The 23250-nt window shown below is 52.7% G+C and overlaps 1 protein-coding gene across 2 annotated transcripts; it reads right to left on the bottom strand.

Moving 5' to 3' along the window:
* Positions 1–2396: 2396 nt before the first annotated feature.
* Positions 2397–21175, bottom strand: FDX1 (ferredoxin 1). 2 transcript variants are annotated; one of them, XM_061574624.1, is made up of 4 exons: positions 20929–21175; positions 9189–9304; positions 3793–3922; positions 2397–2645 (listed from the first exon to the last, which is right to left on the bottom strand). In XM_061574624.1, exons 1-4 carry the CDS (start codon positions 21024–21026, stop codon positions 2537–2539), a joined length of 453 nt encoding a protein of 150 aa, XP_061430608.1. In that variant the 5' UTR covers positions 21027–21175; the 3' UTR covers positions 2397–2536. The 2 variants fall into 2 exon arrangements, with proteins under 2 accessions (XP_061430608.1, XP_061430609.1); XM_061574625.1 differs by lacking the exon at positions 20929–21175 and adding an exon at positions 13433–13724.
* Positions 21176–23250: the final 2075 nt, after the last annotated feature.

Raw genomic sequence — 23250 nt, 5'->3', positions numbered from 1 at the left:
TCAAGCGTCAGTGCCAATGCCAACCGATCGCATAGGCTCTGAAATGCCGCCTCCTCCACCGGTCCCCAACTGAACCTCCGGCCCTTCGCCGTAAGGAGGTGTAAAGGCCTCGCGATCGTGGCAAAGTCAGGCACGAACCTGCGGTAATAAGAAGCGAACCCGAAGAACCGACGCACGTCCCCCACTGAGGCCGGAGTCGGCCAGTTCCGGACGCACGCCATCTTCTCCGGGTCAGTGGCCACCCCGTCCGAGCTGACTATGTGGCCCAAATAGTGCACGGATCGCTGCAACAGGTGACACTTTTTAGGCTTAAACTTCAATTTAGCGGAACGCATCCTCGCAAACACTTCTGACACCAGTGTAATAAAGGACTCCTTCACAAGATGTCGCTCTCCGTTGGTCCTTTATTGGGTTCTTTCCTCGCACCCGCTGGTCCTCGCTCCGACCCTCGCCGTGCGCCCTGCGCACGCTCCGTGTGACTCTCTCCACGCCGTCTCCTCCGGCCCCCCCCGTGTGCTCTCTCCTCACCCGCCCGGGCCACACCACCCTTCGGGTACCCCGCACACCGCTGCTGGCTCTCTATCTCCGTGCGGTCCCGCACGCTCCGCTGCCCGCGCACGCTGGACCCCAGTGCGCCTATCGGCCCCGACCACGTGGCAATGGCGCCACTTCTCCCTCCACCGCCAGCGTGGCTCCCTCCGTCGTTCACTCTCCTCTCCCCCTCTCTCACGTGACCCCAAACTCCACCTTCTCATCCTGCCCCTGTCTCCACCCCCACTCACCCTGACGACCAGGCTCCGCCTCTCCAATACACCGGCCCGCGTGAGTGGTGCGGAGGCAGCGCCCACCCTGTCCTTGATCGCATTACACTAGTACAGCCCGCCGGTGTGTTGGAGAGCCAAGCCACAACATTTACAATCTGAGTACTTAGCGGCGATATGCGCAAATACGGTCCAGCCGGGTAAACCCAGGACGGACCCCACTGGATGAGTCAGCCTGAATGTTTCAAACCGGCAGGGATGTTCCACATTTCGCAAGAATAGAGAAGGGAAGTCATAACTGTTGCCGAGAAGACCCGGAGTTTCGTGTGAAGTGACAGACCGGGTAACTTAATCATGGTTTTACATAGGTGATGACAATATTTGTATTTCGATGATTTACCTTCTAAAAAAAACTGACGATGTCTCGCACCTCCAGAGAGGGCGATGCAAATAAAATGCCGCTCAACTGAATCGGAGTGAGACATCTGCTGCTGAATCTGAGCTGGTTAAAAACAGGCTGCCCAGGTAAGGACACGTCTCCACTCTCTCCACAACTGCCCCAATGCTGACACGTAAACGTACTCACACACACGCACTACATTCAGAAACGCAGAGGCAAAAAAACCCCACCAACGCGAAGGAAAATGTATAAAGAAACATATGAGCACAAATGTTGATTGCAGTCATCGGTTCTTTAATGTCGAACAGATCTAGAGATTCACGGGTGTTTAATAGCACGCCATGTGACTGCAGAGTTATGTTTATTTAATTAGGGCTCGCTGACAGACCCCCTCCACCAGCGTCATCCGGTGATTGGCCCCAGTGGTCTCTGGTTGGGTGTGATGGTCTCTGGTTGGGTCTGGTGGTCTCTGGTTGGGTCTGATGGTCTCTGGTTGGGTCTGGTGGTCTCTGGTTGAGGCTGGTGGTCTTTGGTTGGGTCTGATGGTCTCTGGTTGGGTCTGATGGTCTCTGGTTGGGTCTGGTTGTCTCTGGTTGGGTCTGGTGGTCTCTGGTTGGGTCTGATGGTCTCTGGTTGGGTCTGATGGTCTCTGGTTGGGTCTGGTGGTCTCTGGTTGGGTCTGGTTGTCTCTGGTTGAGGCTGGTGGTCTTTGGTTGGGTCTGATGGTCTCTGGTTGGGTCTGATGGTCTCTGGTTGGGTCTGATGGTCTCTGGTTGGGTCTGATGGTCTCTGGTTGGGTCTGATGGTCTCTGGTTGGGTCTGATGGTCTCTGGTTGGGTCTGATGGTCTCTGGTTGGGTCTGATGGTCTCTGGTTGGGTCTGATGGTCTCTGGTTGGATCTGATGGTCTCTGGTTGAGGCTGGTGGTCTCTGGTTGAGTCTGGTGGTCTCTGGTTGGGTCTGATGGTCTCTGGTTGGGTCTGATGGTCTCTGGTTGGGTCTGATGGTCTCTGGTTGGGTCTGGTGGTCTCTGGTTGGGTCTGATGGTCTCTGGTTGGGTATGATGGTCTTTTGTTGGGTCTGATGGTCTCTGGTTGAGTCTGATGGTCTCTGGTTGGGTCTGATGGTCTCTGGTTGGGTCTGATGGTCTCTGGTTGGGTCTGGTGGTCTTTGGTTGGGTCTGGTGGTCTTTGGTTGGGTCTGGTGGTCTCTGGTTGAGTCTGGTGGTGTCTGGTTGGGTCTGGTGGTCTCTGGTTGGGTCTGATGGTCTCTGGTTGGGTCTGATGGTCTCTGGTTGGGTCTGATGATCTCTGGTTGGGTCTGATGGTTGCTGGTTGGGTCTGATGGTCCCCTGGTCTGGTTGAGTTGCGAGCCCCTCAGTCCTGCTTGAGGCCCTGGTTTCGTGTGTCCACGCTCCCGTTGGCAATTGTGAAGGTCGCGTCCTGGAGGTCACGCGTCAGCGTCACCTGACAGCCGAGACGAGATCTGGGAGGCGGGGGGTGGGGGAGAGGCACCATCACTGCACGTGTCGGAGGTCACGTGTCAACGCTCGCGTGTTTGGAGAGTGGGGGCGAGGTGTCTCTAGTCGTCCATAAGGGGTCATTTTCAGGAGCTAAATGCCGGCGTGGAGATCTGCTGGTAACCCACAGCGGTCTCCAGGCGAGAGAGCGAGAGGCAGAGAGAGAGTTCGTGTCGTGTTTCTGTCACTCCTCCATTTAAGGAGCGCAGACCACACCCCGGCGCTTCACTCTGCGCTCCTTCGTGTGGGTTGCTTGGCCACCAGTGCACGACTCTGGCTCGTGCGTGTTTCACGTTCCACTCACGAAGCAGATGTACACACGAATGTCGGACTTCTTTCGCACCGTACGTAGCCAGCCGTGCTAATCGGAGGTGCAAGATGTCGCGCATTGGCTTGCTGGTGATGCTTTGGTGCGGTTCACGGTTCCAGCAGCAGCAGTAGCAGCGGTGTCTTCAAGGAGGAGGAGGGGGAGGAAGAGGAGGGAGGAGAGGGGGAGGAGGGGGAAAAGGGGGTGGAGGAGGAGGGGGGGTGGAGGGGGCTCAGAGGCAGGGGCTGCGGGCTATGTGTGCGTCTGGAGCGAGGAGTCTGCTCTGGATTTGCTCCACTCGGCTCCGCCAGCGTTCTCCGGGATCTGTGTGGGAGTGGAGGCGGTGGCAGCGGCGAGCGCACGACGTGGAGCGGGTTCGGTGGCTGTGGGAGTCAGGGCGACGTTTCGGCTCCTCGCGTTGCTTGGCGACCCTCTGCCCAGTCGGTCACTGGGCCCGTGGGACCAACACGATGTGGAGACTTCAATCGTCTCGCCCTGCCACCCACTCCGGACACCAGGTCTGGGCTCAGATTGATGACGGATCAAGAGTGAGGCCTTGGGTGGGTGAGTGGTGAGGGGGTGAGTGGTGAGGGGGTGAGTGGTGAGGGGTGAGGGGTGAGTGGTGAGTGGTGAGTGGTGAGTGGGTGAGTGGTGAGTGAGTGGGTGAGTGGTGAGTGGGTGAGTGGTGAGTGAGTGGTGAGTGGTGAGTGGGTGAGTGGTGAGTGGTGAGTGGTGAGTGAGTGAGTGGTGAGTGGGTGAGTGGTGAGTGGGTGAGTGAGTGGTGAGTGGTGAGTGGCGCTACCCACGTGCTCTGGACCCCGGTGGCGAGGTCGAGCAGGTCGAGTTCGTCGTCGCCGGGCGGCTCCATCTTGTGGAAGGTGTCGCGGGGCAGCAGCACGTGGCACGTGGAGCACGCCAGCGTGCCCTCGCACGCGCCTACAGCAACAACAACAACAACATCAACAACATCAACAACAACAACACCAACAACAACAACACCAACATCAACAACACCACCACCAACATCAACACCACCAACAACAACAACACCAACAACACCACCATCAACACCAACACAACCACCAACACCACCAACAACACAACCAACAACACCAACAACACCACCACCATCAACACCACCACCAACAACACCACCACCAACACCACCAACAACACCACCACCATCAACACCACCACCAACAACACCACCAACAACACCACCATCAACACCACCAACACCACCACCACCATCAACACCACCATCAACACCACCACCAACAGCACCACCACCAACACCACCAACAACACCACCACCATCAACACCACCACCAACAACACAACCAACAACACCACCATCAACACCACCAACACCACCACCACCATCAACACCACCATCAACACAACCAACACCACCACCACCATCAATACCACCATCAACACCACCATCAACAGCAGCACCATCAGCAGCACCACCAACAACACCACCAACAACACCAACATCAACACCACCACCAACAACACCACCATCAACACCACCAACACCACCATCAACACCACCACCAACAGCACCACCAACAGCAGCACCAGCAGCACCACCACCAACAGCACCAGCAGCAGCACCACCAACACCACCATCAACACCACCACCAACAGCACCACCACCAACACCACCAACACCACCACCACCGCCAACACCACCAACAACACCACCACCATCAACACCACCACCAACAACACCACCAACAACACCACCATCAACACCACCAACACCACCACCACCATCAACACCACCATCACCACCACCACCATCAACACCACCATCAACACCACCATCAACACCACCATCAACAGCAGCACCAGCAGCACCACCAACAACACCACCATCAACAACACCAACACCACCATCAACACCACCACCAACAGCACCACCACCAACAACACCAACACCACCACCACCACCATCAACAACAACACCAACAACACCAACAACACCAACAACAACACCAACACCACCAACACCACCAACACCACCATCACCATAAACAACAACAACACCAACAACACCAACAACAACACCAACAACACCACCATCAACACCAACACAACCACCAACACCACCAACAACACCACCAACAACACCAACAACAACACCAACAACAACACCATCAACACCATCAACACCGCCACCAACACCACCACCAACACCACCAACAGCACCACCACCAACAGCACCACCACCAACAGCACCACCACCAGCAGCAGCACCACCAACAACACCACCAACAACACCACCATCAACACCACCACCAACAACACCACCAACACCACCACCAACAACACCACCATCAACACCACCACCAACAGCACCACCACCAACACCACCAACACCACCACCACCACCAACACCACCAACAACACCACCACCAACAACACCACCATCAACACCACCAACACCACCACCACCATCAACACCACCATCAACACCACCACCAACAGCACCACCACCAACACCACCAACAACACCACCGCCATTAACACCACCACCAACAACACCACCAACAACACCACCAACAACACCACCACCATCAACACCACCATCAACACCACCATCAACAGCAGCACCAGCAGCAGCACCACCAACAACACCACCATCAACAACACCAACACCACCACCATCAACACCACCACCAACAGCACCACCACCAACAACACCACCAACAACACCACCACCATCAACAACAACAACAACAACACCAACAACACCACCAACACCACCAACACCACCATCACCATCAACAACAACAACACCAACAACACCAACAACAACACCAACAACACCACCATCAACACCAACACAACCACCAACACCACCAACAACACCACCAACAACACCACCAACAACACCACCATCAACACCACCAACACCACCACCGCCATCAACACCACCATCAACACCACCACCAACAGCACCACCACCAACACCACCAACAACACCACCACCATCAACACCACCACCAACAACACCACCAACAACACCACCATCAACACCACCAACACCAACACCACCACCAACAACACCACCAACAACACCACCATCAACACCACCAACACCACCACCGCCATCAACACCACCATCAACACCACCACCAACAGCACCACCACCAACACCACCAACAACACCACCACCATCAACACCACCACCAACAACACCACCAACAACACCACCATCAACACCACCAACACCACCACCACCACCATCAACACCACCATCAACACCACCAACACCACCACCACCATCAACACCACCATCAACACCACCATCAACAGCAGCACCAGCAGCAGCACCACCAACAGCACCACCAACAACACCACCATCAACACCACCACCACCAACAACACCACCATCAACACCGCCACCAACAACACCACCATCAACACCACCAACACCACCATCAACACCACCACCAAAAGCACAACCAACAGCAGCACCAGCAGCACCACCACCAACAGCACCAGCAGCAGCACCACCAACACCACCAACAACACCACCATCAACACCACCACCAACAGCACCACCACCAACACCACCAACACCACCAACACCAACACCACCAACAACACAACCACCATCAACACCACCATCAACACCCACCAACAGCACCACCAACACCACCACCAACAGCAGCACCAGCAGCAGCACCACCAACACCACCATCAACACCACCACCAACAACACCACCATCAACACCACCAACACCACCAACACCACCACCACCATCAACACCACCACCAACAGCACCACCAACAGCAGCACCACCAACAGCACCACCACCACCACCAACAGCAACACCACCAACACCATCAACACCATCAACACCACCACCACCAACAGCACCACCACCACCAACACCACCACCAACACCACCAACAACACCACCACCATCAACACCACCACCAACAACACCACCAACAACACCACCACCAACAGCACCACCATCAACACCACCATCAACACCACCACCATCAACACCACCATCAACACCACCACCAACAACACCACCACCAACACCACCACCACCATCAACACCACCATCAACACCACCACCAACAACACCACCATCAACACCACCAACACCACCACCACCACCATCAACACCACCATCAACACCACCAACACCACCACCACCATCAACACCACCATCAACACCACCATCAACAGCAGCACCAGCAGCAGCACCACCAACAGCACCACCAACAACACCACCATCAACACCGCCACCAACAACACCACCATCAACACCACCAACACCACCATCAACACCACCACCAACAGCACCACCAGCAGCAGCACCACCAACACCACCAACAACACCACCACCAGCAGCACCACCACCAACACCACCACCAACACCACCAACACCACCATCAACACCACCATCAACACCCACCAACACCAGCACCAGCACCACCAACAGCACCAGCAGCAGCACCAGCAGCAGCACCACCAACAACACCACCACCAACAGCACCATCAACACCACCAACACCACCAACACCACCAACACCATCAACACCACCACCAACAGCACCACCAACAGCACCACCAACAGCACCACCACCACCACCAACAGCAACACCATCAACACCATCAACAACAGCACCACCAACACCACCACCACCAACAGCAGCACCACCAACACCACCACCAGCACCACCAGCAGCAGCGTGAACAATCGCAGCAGCACCGAGCACGTGCGCGTGGCTGACGCGATGCTGCCCTCTGGTGGCTATCACGACAATCGGCCGCCTTTGTCTCCCAAGTGATGATGTCAATGCATCGCACCATACATATACACACATACATACACACATACATACATACACACATACACACATACATACACACATACATACACACACACATATACACACACACATATACACACACACATATACACACACACATATACACACAAAAGATCCCCCGTATAGCCTTAACAGACTGTAGGGGCAAGTGCTGTTAGCGAGCACCTATGAAGGCCGGAACGGTACACGAGGGGGTGGGTGGCCAGCACCACGCCCGACCGCCTTTGTCTCCCTAGTGGCGATGTTTACACACCACACCAGGTACTCATTTCAGGCTGAGTCGACCTAGGGGAGGCCCAGGACCGGTTCAGATAATCGTCACTGGTGTTGGCCGTGAGCGGGAATCGAACCCGTGTGGCTAGGTTCATAGCGCAGCGCGCGAACCGCTACACACACGCCCACACATACACACATACACACGCACATACACACACATACATACACACACAAACATACACACACACATACATACACATACATACACACGCATACACACGCATACACACATACATACACACACACATACACACACACACTCATACACATACACACTCACACACACTCATACACACACATACACACACATACACACACACATACACTCACAAAGACAAAGATCCCCCGTATAGCCTTAACATACTGTAGGGGCAAGTGCTGTTAGCGAGCACCTATGAAAGCCGGCACGGCACACGAGGGGGTGGGTGGCCAAAACCACGCCCGGCCGCCTTTGTCTCCCTAGTGACGGTGTTTACACATCGCACCAGGTACTCATTTGAGGCTGAGTCGACCAAGGGAAAGGCCCGGGACCGGTTCAAATAATCGTCACTGGTGTTGGCCGTGAGCGGGTTCATAGCGCAGCGCGCTAACCACTACACTACGGCTCCCCACCACAGCACTTGTGCCAGGCTAGGTGCACTTGGAAGGCCACGTGAAGTGTGGAAGGCTCACTGAGCGACGGTCACTGGGCAGATCCAGGTGCCGTGAGTTGGACTGCACGAGATGACCGGCAGATGCACAACCAAGAACATCCATTACCACCACCACCACGAACATCTATCACCACCACCACCAAGAACATCCATTACCACCACCACGAACATCCATTACCACCACCACCACCAAGAACATCCATTACCACCACCACCACAAACATCCATTACCACCACCACCACCACAAACATCCATTACTACCACCACCACGACCATCCATTACCACCACCACCACCACCACGAATATCCACCACCACCACGAACATTCATCAAAACATCCACAACCACCACGAACATCCATCACAACATCCACCACCACCACCCACGCTGCCCACCCCCGTCTCACCGTAGCCGTCGACGTGGATCTGGTTCTGGGTGACCACCTCCAGCAGGGAGTCGCCCTCGCGGCCACGCGCGGGCAGCACGCGCCCATCGCGATCCACGAAGCGCACAGAGATTACCCTACACCACCACCACCATCATCATACACCATCATCATAACACCATCATCATACAAACACCACCACCACCATCATCATAACACCATCATCATACAACCAGCACCACCACCATCATCATCATAACACCATCATCATACAACCAGCACCACCATCATCATCATAACACCATCATCATCATCATCATAACACCATCATCATAACACCATCATCATACAAACACCACCACCATCATCATAACACCTTCATCATACAGAGATTACCCTACACCACCACCACCACCACCATCATCATCACAACACCATCATCATACAAACACCACCACCATCATCATCATCATACAGAGATTACCCTACACCACCACCACCACCATTATCATCATAACACCATCATCATACAACCAGCACCACCATCATCATCATAACACCATCATCATCATCATAACACCATCATCATAACACCATCATCATACAAACACCACCACCATCATCATAACACCTTCATCATACAGAGATTACCCTACACCACCACCACCACCATCATCATCACAACACCATCATCATACAAACACCACCACCACCATCATCATCATCATACAGAGATTACCCTACACCACCACCACCATTATCATCATAACACCATCATCATACAACCAGCACCACCATCATCATCATAACACCATCATCATCATCATAACACCATCATCATAACACCATCATCATACAAACACCACCACCATCATCATAACACCTTCATCATACAGAGATTACCCTACACCACCACCATCATCATCACAACACCATCATCATACAAACACCACCACCACCATCATCATCATCATACAGAGATTACCCTACACCACCACCACCATTATCATCATAACACCATCATCATACAAACACCACCATCATCATCATAACACCATCATCATACAAACACCACCACCATTATGACACCGTCATCATTATAACATCATCATACAACCACCACCACCATCATCATAACACCATCATCATTAAACCATCATCATACAACTACCATCATACCACCACCATCATGTCAACACCATCATAATACCACTATTATTATCATACCAGCACCATCATACAACCACCATCACCGCCATACCACCACCATCATCAGAGACCCACAGACTCACACAGAGACCCACAGACTCACAGACTCACACAGAGACCCATAGACTCACAGACTCACCCAGAGACTCGGAGACCTACAGACTCACACAGAGACCCATAGACACACAGACTCACACAGTGACCCATAGACTCACAGACTCACACAGAGACCGGCAGGCTCACAGACTTGCACAGAAACTCGGAGACCCATAGACTCACACAGAGACCCATAGACTCACAGACTCACACAGAGACCCATAGACTCACAGACTCACACAGAGACCCATAGACTCACAGACTCACCCAGAGACTCGGAGACCCACAGACTCACACAGAGACCTATAGACTCACAGACTCACACAGAGACCCACAGACTCACAGACTCACACAGAGACCCATAGACTTACAGACTAACACAGAGACCCACAGACTCACATACTCACACAGAAACCCTCAGACTCACACAGAGACCCATAGACTCACAGACGCACACAGAGACCCATAGACTCACAGACTCACACAGAGACCCATAGACCCACAGACTCACACAGAGACCTATAGCCTCACACAGAGACCCACAGACTTACACAGGGACCCATAGACCCACAGAGTCACACAGAGACCCATAGACTCAAAGACTCAGACAGAGACCCATATACCCACAGACTCACACAGAGACCCATAGACCCACAGACTCACACAGAGACCCTCAGACTCACACAGAGACCCATACACCCACAGACTCACACAGAGACCCCATAGACTCACAGACTTACACAAAGACCCACATACTCACACAGAGACCCATAGACTCACAGACTCACACAGAGACCCATAGACTCACAGACTCACACAGAGACCCATAGACTCACAGACTCACACAGAGACCCTCAGACTCACACAGAGACCCATAGACTCACAGACGCAAACAGAGACCCATAGATTCACAGACTCACACAGAGACCCATAGACTCACAGACTCACACAGAGACCCACAGACTCACAGACTCACACAGAAACCCTCAGACTCACACAGAGACCCATAGACTCACAGACTCACACAGAGACCCACAGACTTACAGACTCACACAGAAACCCTCAGACTCACACAGAGACCTATAGACTCACACAGAGACCCACAGACTTACACAGAGACCCATAGACCCACAGACTCACACAGAAACCCATAGACTCACAGACTCAGACAGAGACCCATATACCCACAGACTCACACAGAGACCCATAGACCCACAGACTCACACAGAGACCCTCAGACTCACACAGAGACCCATATACCCACAGACTCACACAGAGACCCCATAGACTCACAGACTTACACAAAGACCCACAGACTCATACAGAGACCCATAGACTCACAGACTCACACAGAGACCCATAGACTCACAGACTCACACAGAGACCCATAGACTCACAGACTCACACAGAGACCCTCAGACTCACACAGAGACCCATAGACTCACAGACGCACACAGAGACCCATAGATTCACAGACTCACACAGAGACCCATAGACTCACAGACTCACACAGAGACCCATAGACTCACAGACTCACACAGAGACCCATATACCTACAGACTCACACAGAGACCCATAGACTCACAGACTCAGACAGAGACCTATAGACTCACAGACTCACACAGAGACCCATAGACTCACAGACTCACACAGAGACCCACAGACTCACACAGAGACCCATAGACTCACATACTCACACAGAGACACACAGACTCACAGACTCACACAGAGGCCCATAGACTCACAGACTTACACAGAGGCCCATAGCCTCACAGACTCACACAGAGGCCCATAGACACACAGACTTACACAGAGGCCCATAGACTCAGACAGAGACCCATAGACCCACAGACTCACACAGAGACCCATAGACTCACAGACTCACACAGAGACCCATAGACTCACAGACTCACACGGAGACCCATAGACTCGCAGACTCACACATAAACCCATAGACTCACAGACTCACACAGAGACCCATAGACTCACAGACTCACACAGAGACCCATAGACCCTCAGACTCACACAGTAACCCATAGACTCACACAGAGACCCATAGACTCACAGACTCACACAGAGACCCATAGACTCACAGACTCACACAGAGACCCATATACCTACAGACTCACACAGAGACCCATAGACTCACAGACTCAGACAGAGACCTATAGACTCACAGACTCACACAGAGACCCATAGACTCACAGACTCACACAGAGACCCACAGACTCACACAGAGACCCATAGACTCACATACTCACACAGAGACACACAGACTCACACAGAGGCCCATAGACTCACAGACTTACACAGAGGCCCATAGCCTCACAGACTCACACAGAGGCCCATAGACTCACAGACTTACACAGAGGCCCATAGACTCAGACAGAGACCCATAGACCCACAGACTCACACAGAGACCCATAGACTCACAGACTCACAAGAGACCCATAGACTCACAGACTCACACGGAGACCCATAGACTCGCAGACTCACACATAAAGCCATAGACTCACAGACTCACACAGAGACCCATAGACTCACAGACTCACACAGAGACCCATAGACCCTCAGACTCACACAGAAACCCATAGACTCACACAGAGACCCATAGACTCACAGACACACACAGAGACCCATAGACCCTCAGACTCAGACAGAGACTCACAGACTCACACAAAGACCCATAGACTCACAGACTCAGACAGAGACCCATAGACTCACACAGAGACCCATAGACTCACACAGAGACCCATATACCCACAGACTCACACAGAGACCCTTATACCCACAGATTCACACAGAGACCCATAGACTCACAGACTTACACAGAGACCCTCAGACTCACACAGAGACCCGTATGCTCACAGACTCACACAGAAACCCATAGACTCACAGACTCACACAGAAACCCACATACCCACAGACTCACACAGAGTTCCATAGACCCACAGACTCACCGAGACATTACCACCCCATCACCGTCACGATCGTCATGACATCACCAATAGTTTATTTATGTTCACGTGGCGTTTTCAATTTCTCACGTGACGCAGTTGTTTTTTGCGCTGACTTCTATTTTTGTAATAGCTGTTTGTGTTTTTACGTAATCGTATTAGTTTATTAGTTTATATTTTGCTCTTCTGGCGAGGCGGGCCACTCTTGCGAACGCGACCCGCGCTCGTCTCTTCAGTTCGAACTCAACTTGACCCTCCTGAGGCCTCTCACATCACCACCGGAGCACCGTCACTGTGGGGCACGTGACCTCGCAAGCCAGGCACCGGCTGGGGGGTCGCACGAATGTTGCGGTTCTAGCGACAGAGGCGGCTTCCCAGCGCATCCTGCAGCGTGACGACAGCCGTGGGGGATTGTGCTCTGTCTGTCACGCAGTGTTATCCTCTCGCACGCGCAGGACTTGAGGACTCCCTCCCACGCGTGTGTGTCCACTCCACGTTACTTGGCCGGTGACGCCTTATTATCATTATTATTATACACTCGTTCACGAAGCCCGTGTTCGTCGGGCAAATGGTTGCAATGAATATAATAATTAATAATAATTAATAATAATTAGCCTGATGTGGTTTTGTATAATTTATATCTACGATCAGACACGCGAACAACTACTCCAAACAATTTTATTATTCCACAAAAAACCCCCCCACGAAAATTGTTGAAGACTTGATTCAACTTGTTACGTTTGAAGACGCACCCGTCGGAAACCGCTCGATTGAAAGATTCCGTTCTGTTTTTGTATTATTAGAAATAACAAAAATCTATTAACTTAATACTCTATGAGGGGCAATTCTCCTATCTTTTACCGTTTTCGAATTATTCAGATTTGAACATCATGAAATGCGATTTTATTTCGTTCAAAACCGCTTTAATCCGAAATATTAAAAATAAATAAAAGACAGAACAATTGTTCTCGATTTAGTTGTAGTTGCTGTTCAACGCTCTATCAAACGAAAAAAACACAATCTTATATTTTGAACGATCTCTGAATGACTCACACAAACATGTTAATGGGCACTTTAAATCGAGATTTGTGGGCCTTAAAATAAAAAAAGATCTCGGATTTTCTGATTTCCCCTGCTGTTTGCCTCCTAAAAGCTACCTATGTAGCAAATGTCAGCTTCCTGCCTTGTCGGAAAGTACCCTCGAGGTGTTTGACACGCACAGATTAAGATCTTTCTTTATATAGATCGAGGAGCGCAGAGCTTGCGCAGTTTGCTGGTAGCGCCGGCTCATCAACGCGTGCCTCCTCCTCCCCCTCGCCACGCTCCGAGTCGTCGTCGTCGTTGTTGTTGTTGAGTCCCCCCCCCGCCTCTACCCCACAGTTCCCCGTAGCCCTGAGGCCGAGAAGCCGCGTCCTTCACTCGTGGCCGTGAGAGGGGGGTCGTGGTGGTCGTGGTGGTGGTGGTCGTGGTGGTGGTGGTGGTGGTCGTGGTGGTGGTCGTGGTGGTGGTGGTAGTGGTGGTCGTGGTGGTGGTGGTGGTAGTGGTGGTCGTGGTCGTCGTAGTGGTGGTCGTGGTGGTGGTGGTGGTCGTGGTGGTCGTGGTGGTGGTGGTGGTGGTCGTGGTGGTGGTCGTGGTGGTGGTGGTGGTGGTGGTGGTGGTCGTGGTGGTGGTCGTGGTGGTGGTGGTCGTGGTGGTCGTGGTGGTGGTGGTGGTGGTCGTGGTGGTGGTCATGGTGGTGGTCGTGGTGGTGGTGGTCGTGGTGGTCGTGGTGGTCGTGGTGGTGGTGGTGGTGGTGGTGGTCGTGGTGGTTGTGGTGGTAGTGGTGGTGGTCGTGGTGGTGGTGGTGGTCGTGGTGGTGGAGGAGGGGGGGAGGGTCACAGGGAGGACACCCGGGTCTGTTCTAGCGTCACAACGAGAAGTGTTCCCAACTTGGCGAGCCGGCGTCCATTCCCGCTCACGGCCAACACCAGTGACGATTATCTAAACCGGTGCTGGGCCTCCCCTAGGTCGACTCAGCCTCAAATGAGTACCTGGTGCGGTGAGTAAACATCGCCACTGGGGAGACAAAGGCGACCGGGCGTGGTGCTGGCCACCCACCCCCTCGTGTGCCGTGCCGGCCTTCATAGGTGCTCGCTAACAGCACTTGCCCCGACAGTCTGTCACAGGCTGTACGGGTGATCTTTGCCTTTGTTTCCGACAACATCGTTGGCCTCGTGGGGACCTTCGGTGTTGGATGCGGATCGCATCGGGGGCCATCCAGTGCCGGATTATCCTCGTAGCAACAGTAGCTACATGTGCAGCTACTGTTGCTACTACACATATGTAGTAGCTACTACATATGTGTAGTAGCTACTACATATGTCGTAGCTACAAATGTGTAGCTCCTAGTGAAGGTTTAGAACCACTGCTCTAATGGAACATACACGCCGGTTTCAGACATTCAGGCTGGCCTGCCTACGATCCATCCTGAGTTTAATCAAACCGCGGTTCAGTACTTCACAGATGTAGCTACTACACATGTAGCAGCTACTACACATGTAGTAGCTACTACACATGTAGAAGTTACTACATTTGCAGCAGCTACATATGTAGTAGCTACGGGCCCCGCACTTTCAAGGGCCCCGCGCTAAATGCTTTCAAGCGATCAACTCCGGTTCAGTGATTCTGCACTTGCTCTATTACTATAGTACTATACCGCCTTCAACTTTACGAACGACTGGGTGTTTAAGGTTAGCGATTTGTCATATTATCTGGCTGTGAAGCAAATAAAAAAATACAATTACTTTACTGTGCAAGTTAAACGTGTGTTTTAATATTTACGTGATTTTTTTTCTATTTAGGGCCCCTTTATAACATATTCTACAGGCCCTGCACTCGCTTCATCCGGCACTGGGGCCATCGAATCAGAACCAGCGTGGGCAGTGACACACAGACACACAGCGACAAAGATCCCCCGTGCAGAACAACACAGGCTCCTGTGCGCTGTAGCGAGCAGCGATGAAGACCAACGCATAGGGTGTTACCAGAACCACGCCTGCTCCGAGGACGTATTTAAGGCCGAGTAGATCTAGAGGAGCAGCTCGCGACCAGAGGAGCTGCACTGACAATGGGGACTGTGTCCGGATCTTGCAGACATCTTGTGAGCTCCTCGCACTTTTACGCGGTCTGATCAAACCCAGGATGGATCGTAGGCAGGCCAGGCGGAATGTCTCAAAGCGGCGGAGATGTCCCATGAGAGCAGTGGTTCGAAACCTTCACTGCTGCAGCCTCGCACACCTCTGGTTCCCAATCGTAAACAAGACGTACAATGATAATTGGTTCTTTACCCTTCTATCTGGCAACAAAACTGACACCTTTTTGCAAGGAGTCATGTTTGCATAGACCGCAATACCTGCAGTCATAAATACAAACAAAAGACATCACTCTGATAATGTGCACTGTCCCTGAAGTTGATTGGTCCACACCCGAGACAGCTTTCCTTCGAGCCTAGTCTCATATGGGTTGGACCAGATGACGCCAAAAGGCGCACAACTCAAGGAAAATGCACCATCAGAGTATGAGAGCTCGGGGCAAGCATCTACACTATGGGGACCTCATTTGCCAGTAAAAATATGATAATTGGTTCTTTACCCTTCTATCTGGCAACAAAACTGACACCTTTTTGCAAGGAGTCATGTTTGCATAGACCGCAATACCTGCAGTCATAAATACAAACAAAAGACATAACTCTGATAATGTGCACTGTCCCTGAAGTTGATTGGTCCACACCCGAGACAGCTTTCCTTCGAGCCTAGTCTCATATGGGTTGGACCAGATGACGCCAAAAGGCGCACAACTCAAGGACAATGCACCATCAGAGTATGAGAGCTCGGGGCAAGCATCTACACTATGGGGACCTCATTTGCCAGTAAAAATATGATAATTGGTTCTTTACCCTTCTATCTGGCAACAAAACTGACACCTTTTTGCAAGGAGTCATGTTTGCATAGACCGCAATACCTGCAGTCATAAATACAAACAAAAGACATAACTCTGATCAGAGTTATGTTCTTTTGTTTGTATTATGACTGCAGGTATTGCGGTCTATGTAAACATGACTCCTTGCAAAAAGGTGTCAGTTTTGTTGCCAGATAGAAGGGTAAAGAACCAATTATCATATTTTTACTGGCAAATGAGGTCCCCATAGTGTAGATGCTTGCCCCGAGCTCTCATACTCTGATGGTGCATTGTCCTTGAGTTGTGCGCCTTTTGGCGTCATCTGGTCCAACCCATATGAGACTAGGCTCGAAGGAAAGCTGTCTCGGGTGTGGACCAATCAACTTCAGGGACAGTGCACATTATCAGAGTTATGTCTTTTGTTTGTATTTATGACTGCAGGTATTGCGGTCTATGCAAACATGACTCCTTGCAAAAAGGTGTCAGTTTTGTTGCCAGATAGAAGGGTAAAGAACCAATTATCATATTTTTACTGGCAAATGAGGTCCCCATAGTGTAGATGCTTGCCCCGAGCTCTCATACTCTGATGGTGCATTGTCCTTGAGTTGTGCGCCTTTTGGCGTCATCTGGTCCAACCCATATGAGACTAGGCTCGAAGGAAAGCTGTCTCGGGTGTGGACCAATCAACTTCAGGGACAGTGCACATTATCAGAGTTATGTCTTTTGTTTGTATTTATGACTGCAGGTATTGCGGTCTATGCAAACATGACTCCTTGCAAAAAGGTGTCAGTTTTGTTGCCAGATAGAAGGGTAAAGAACCAATTATCATATTTTTACTGGCAAATGAGGTCCCCATAGTGTAGATGCTTGCCCCGAGCTCTCATACTCTGATGGTGCATTGTCCTTGAGTTGTGCGCCTTTTGGCGTCATCTGGTCCAACCCATATGAGACTAGGCTCGAAGGAAAGCTGTCTCGGGTGTGGACCAATCAACTTCAGGGACAGTGCACATTATCAGAGTTATGTCTTTTGTTTGTATTTATGACTGCAGGTATTGCGGTCTATGCAAACATGACTCCTTGCAAAAAGGTGTCAGTTTTGTTGCCAGATAGAAGGGTAAAGAACCAATTATCATATTTTTACTGGCAAATGAGGTCCCCATAGTGTAGATGCTTGCCCCGAGCTCTCATACTCTGATGGTGCATTGTCCTTGAGTTGTGCGCCTTTTGGCGTCATCTGGTCCAACCCATATGAGACTAGGCTCGAAGGAAAGCTGTCTCGGGTGTGGACCAATCAACTTCAGGGACAGTGCACATTATCAGAGTTATGTCTTTTGTTTGTATTTATGACTGCAGGTATTGCGGTCTATGCAAACATGACTCCTTGCAAAAAGGTGTCAGTTTTCGTTGCCAGATAGAAGGGTAAAGAACCAATTATCATATTTTTACTGGCAAATGAGGTCCCCATAGTGTAGATGCTTGCCCCGAGCTCTCATACTCTGATGGTGCATTGTCCTTGAGTTGTGCGCCTTTTGGCGTCATCTGGTCCAACCCATATGAGACTAGGCTCGAAGGAAAGCTGTCTCGGGTGTGGACCAATCAACTTCAGGGACAGTGCACATTATCAGAGTTATGTCTTTTGTTTGTATTTATGACTGCAGATATTGCGGTCTATGCAAACATGACTCCTTGCAAAAAGGTGTCAGTTTTGTTGCCAGATAGAAGGGTAAAGAACCAATTATCATATTTTTACTGGCAAATGAGGTCTCCATAGTGAAGACGTACAATGTTGCCGATACGTAGGGTTTGATGTTGTGACTTACCTGCCCTTGCCAAATTTGTGTTTCCATGATTTACCTTCTAAACACAAATCTGTCCGTGTCTCGCTACCCCCAGAAAGCTAACAAACCGCTGCCTTCGAGGGCTCCCAATGGTCGCAAGCAGAGAGAAGGGCGGCAATGAGTGTGGCCGAGACGGCCCGGAGCGTTGCGTGGAGCCACAAGCCTCAGGTCGCTTCCACGCAGCAGCGGTTCGCGGCCGATGCAAAGATAATGCCGCTCGACTGAGTCGGAGTGAGACCTCTGCTGCCAAACCAGAGCTGGTCATACGCACACTGTCCAGGTAATCTCTACACAGCTGCCCCATCACTCATGGGGAGTTGAGGTGGTGGAGTGTTTGATGACATAGAATACCCAGGCAGGTGCTTTGTGTTGTGTGTGTGGGTGAGGCTGATGGTAAGGCCCCATCTCTTAGTAGCACGCTCCAGGTTCAGCGGTCGCGTCTCCAACTAATTCTCAGAGTGAGCAGCAATCATCGGCAGACTCAGTATGGTTGACCAATAGGGAGCCGTCACTTGACCGCACCCGGGCATCCCATTGTCTCTACCAGATGTTAATGTCCCCGGCACGGCTGTGGACAACTTCTCGGGCCAGGTGGCCACAGAGGATGTGAAGGTCGTGCAGGGGCCGGGCGACATCGCCGCCGCGCCCCGACGTGGACAGGGAATGGCTCCGACTCTTGGCCACGCAACTTTCACCCGGGGCCTGCCCGCCATCACGACTGTGAGCGGAGGGCCGGTGAATCTCCATCGACCCTGGCCAGGCCAATAACGCAGAGGCGTAGTCGGCAGGTCCTCTTGAGATGCCCCACAACTGTTGCTGTAGCACACGGGCCGAGACTGTGGTGTCCGTGAGACACCGCTCCGATCTGACACCAAATCTGAACTCCGCCAGCCTCTCCTCGGTGCGCTACGGGCCGCAGTGATGTTGGATGATCCTCGCCAGAGCCTTCCTCAGCACGTGGTTTGGCCAGGAGACGTCACAGACGCCTGCTCGCCTCGAGGCCTCCGGCACACGTCAAGATATTTTTCACACGGGCACAAAAAGGCAAAGATCCCCCGTATAACCTTAACAGACTGTTGGGGCAAGTGCTGTTAGCGAGCACCTATGAAGGCCGGCACGACACACGAGGAGGTGGGTGGCCAGCACCACGCCGGACCGCCTTTGTCTCCCTAGTGGCGATGTTTACACACCGCACCGGGTACTCATTTGAGGCTCAGTCCACCTAGGGGAATCCCAGGGACCGGTTCAGATAATCGTCACTGGGGTTGGCCGTGAGCGGTAATCGAACCCGGGTCGCCAGGTTCGTAGCGCAGCGTAGCGCTAACCACTACACCACCACTCCCCACACGCACGCGCTCACACACGTACACACACGTACAAACACACACGTACACACACGCACACACACGTACACACGCACGTACACACGCACGTACACACACACGCACACACACGTACACACACACATTCGCACGCTCAGGCCGTGTGGGAGAACAAAGTACACGCTCAGTTCACCGCTCATCTCCACTCAAGAGCGTTCCATTTGCATTGACAAAGGTCCCCAGGTAGCCTACACGGGCTGCCGGGCCAAGTGCACAAACCAGCAAACTGATCATCGCCATTCGTCTCGAACACCGCGTGGCCTTTAAAATGAAGAAACAAACATAACCGGCGACGATTGATATGCCACGAAGCAGGGCCATTGACCGAAACGTCGTTACTCACCCGGGCGCATCGCTCTCGCTCGGCGCGTTGGAGCTGAAGAGACGCGGGGAGAGCGCGGGGAGACGCCGGGAGAGCGTCACCCTCAGCAGCACGGCCATGGAGAGGGTGGCCCGGGGTGGCGGGGACACGGAGAGACGGGAGGCGAGAGAGAGAGGAGAGAGTTTGGGGAGTCTGGAGAGAGCCAGCCGAGAGCGAGAAACGATAGAGTCAGTCGCTGGGACTCTCTGTGAAAGTCGCGTCTCTCTTATCAGCTCCCACGTGATGGGAGGGGAGCAGGGAGGATGGGACATCAGACTTTGGAGCATCAAAAAGGACGTTGACATGGCGAGGCCAAGGTCATCCAGTGAGCCCCCCCCCCCTCCCTAACTCCTCAAGGACGACCCCCCCCCCCCCGCACTCACCACCTCTCACTCTTCAATTCTGCGGAACTCACCACACTGCAGGTTACAACAACACACCCACTCACTCATCCACCCACTCACCCACCCACTCACCCACCCACCCACTCATTCACTCAGTCATTCACTCACCCACCCACTCACACACCCACTCATTCACTCACCCACCCACTCACTCACCCACTCACTCACTCACCCACCTACTCACACACCCACTCATTCACTCACACAGTCACCCACTCACTCACCCACTCACTCACTCACTCACCCATCTACTCACACACCCACTCATTCACTCACCCACTCACTCACCCACCCACTCACTCACCCACCCACTCACTCACTCACCCACTCACTCACTCACTCACTCACTCACCCACTCACACACTCACTCCCTCACTCACACATTCACTCACCCACCCACACACCCACTCACTCACTCACTCACCCCCCCACTCACCCACTCACCCACCCACTCATTTACACACCCACTCACTCACGGACCCACTCACCCACCCACTCATTCCCTCACTCACTCACCCACCCACTCACACACCCACTCATTCACTCACCCACCCACTTACACACCCACTCATTCACTCGAACACTCACTCACCCACCCACTCATTCACCCACCCACTCATTCACCCACTCATTCACTCACCCACTCACTCACCCACCCACTCACTCACCCACCCACTCACTCACTCACCCACTCACTCACTCACCCACTCACACACTCACTCCCTCACTCACACATTCACTCACTCACCCACCCACTCACTCACTCACCCACCCACCCACTCACCCACTCACCCACCCACTCATTTACACACCCACTCACTCACCCACCCACTCACACACCCACTCACTCACTCACGGACCCACTCACCCACCCACTCATTTACTCACTCACTCACCCACCCACTCACACACCCACTCATTCACTCACCCACCCACTTACACACCCACTCATTCACTCGAACACTCACCCACCCACTCATTCACTCACCCACTCACTCACCCACCCACTCACTCACCCACTCACTCACCCACCCACTCATTCACTCACCCTCTCACTCACCCACTCACTCATCCACTCACTCACTCATAACTCACTCACCCACCCACTTAGCTACTCACCCACTCACTCACTACACTGCGGGTCACAACAACACACCCACTCACTCACCCTCTCATTCATGCACTCACTTACCCACTCACTTACCCATCCACTCATCCTCTCACTCACCCATCCACTCACCCACTCACTCACTCACCCACCAACCCACTCACCCACCCACTCACCCACTCGCTCACTCACTCACCTACCCACTCACTCACCCACTCACTCACCCACTCACCCACCAACCTACTCACCCACCAACCCACTCACCCACCCGCTCACCCACTCGCTTACTCACCCACCCACCCACTCACTCACTCACTCACCCACTCACCCACTCACTCACTCACTCACTCACCCACCCACCCACTCACTCACCCACCCACCCACCCACTCACTCACCCAGTAGCTGAGTGGCTGAGTGGCTGAGTGGTTGAGTGGTTGAGTGGCTGAGTAGCTGAGTTAGCTGAGTGGCTGAGTGGTTGAGTTTGCTGAGTGGCAGGGTTAGCTGAGTGGCTGAGTGGCTGAGTAGCTGAGTGGCTGAGTTAGCTGAGTGGCTGAGTAGTTGAGTGGCTGAGTGGCTGAGTGGCTGAGTAGCTGAGTAGCTGAGTGGCTGAGTGACTGAGTAGCTGAGTAGCTGAGTGACCGAGTAGCTGAGTGGCTGAGTAGTTGAGTGGCTGAGTGGCTGAGTCGCTGAGTGGCTGAGTGGCTGAGTAGCTGAGTGGCTGAGTAGCTGAGTAGCTGAGTGGCTGAGTGGCTGAGTCGCTGAGTGGCTGAGTGGCTGAGTTAGCTGAGTGG

The sequence above is a fragment of the Lethenteron reissneri genome, chromosome 56 (genome assembly GCF_015708825.2).
Source record: "Lethenteron reissneri isolate LAM-NWPU_2019-01 chromosome 56, ASM1570882v1, whole genome shotgun sequence".
In the NCBI taxonomy this organism is placed as follows: domain Eukaryota; kingdom Metazoa; phylum Chordata; class Hyperoartia; order Petromyzontiformes; family Petromyzontidae; genus Lethenteron; species Lethenteron reissneri.
Note: the sequence above shows the minus strand (reverse complement) of the source record. Positions and strands in the feature narration are given on the sequence as shown.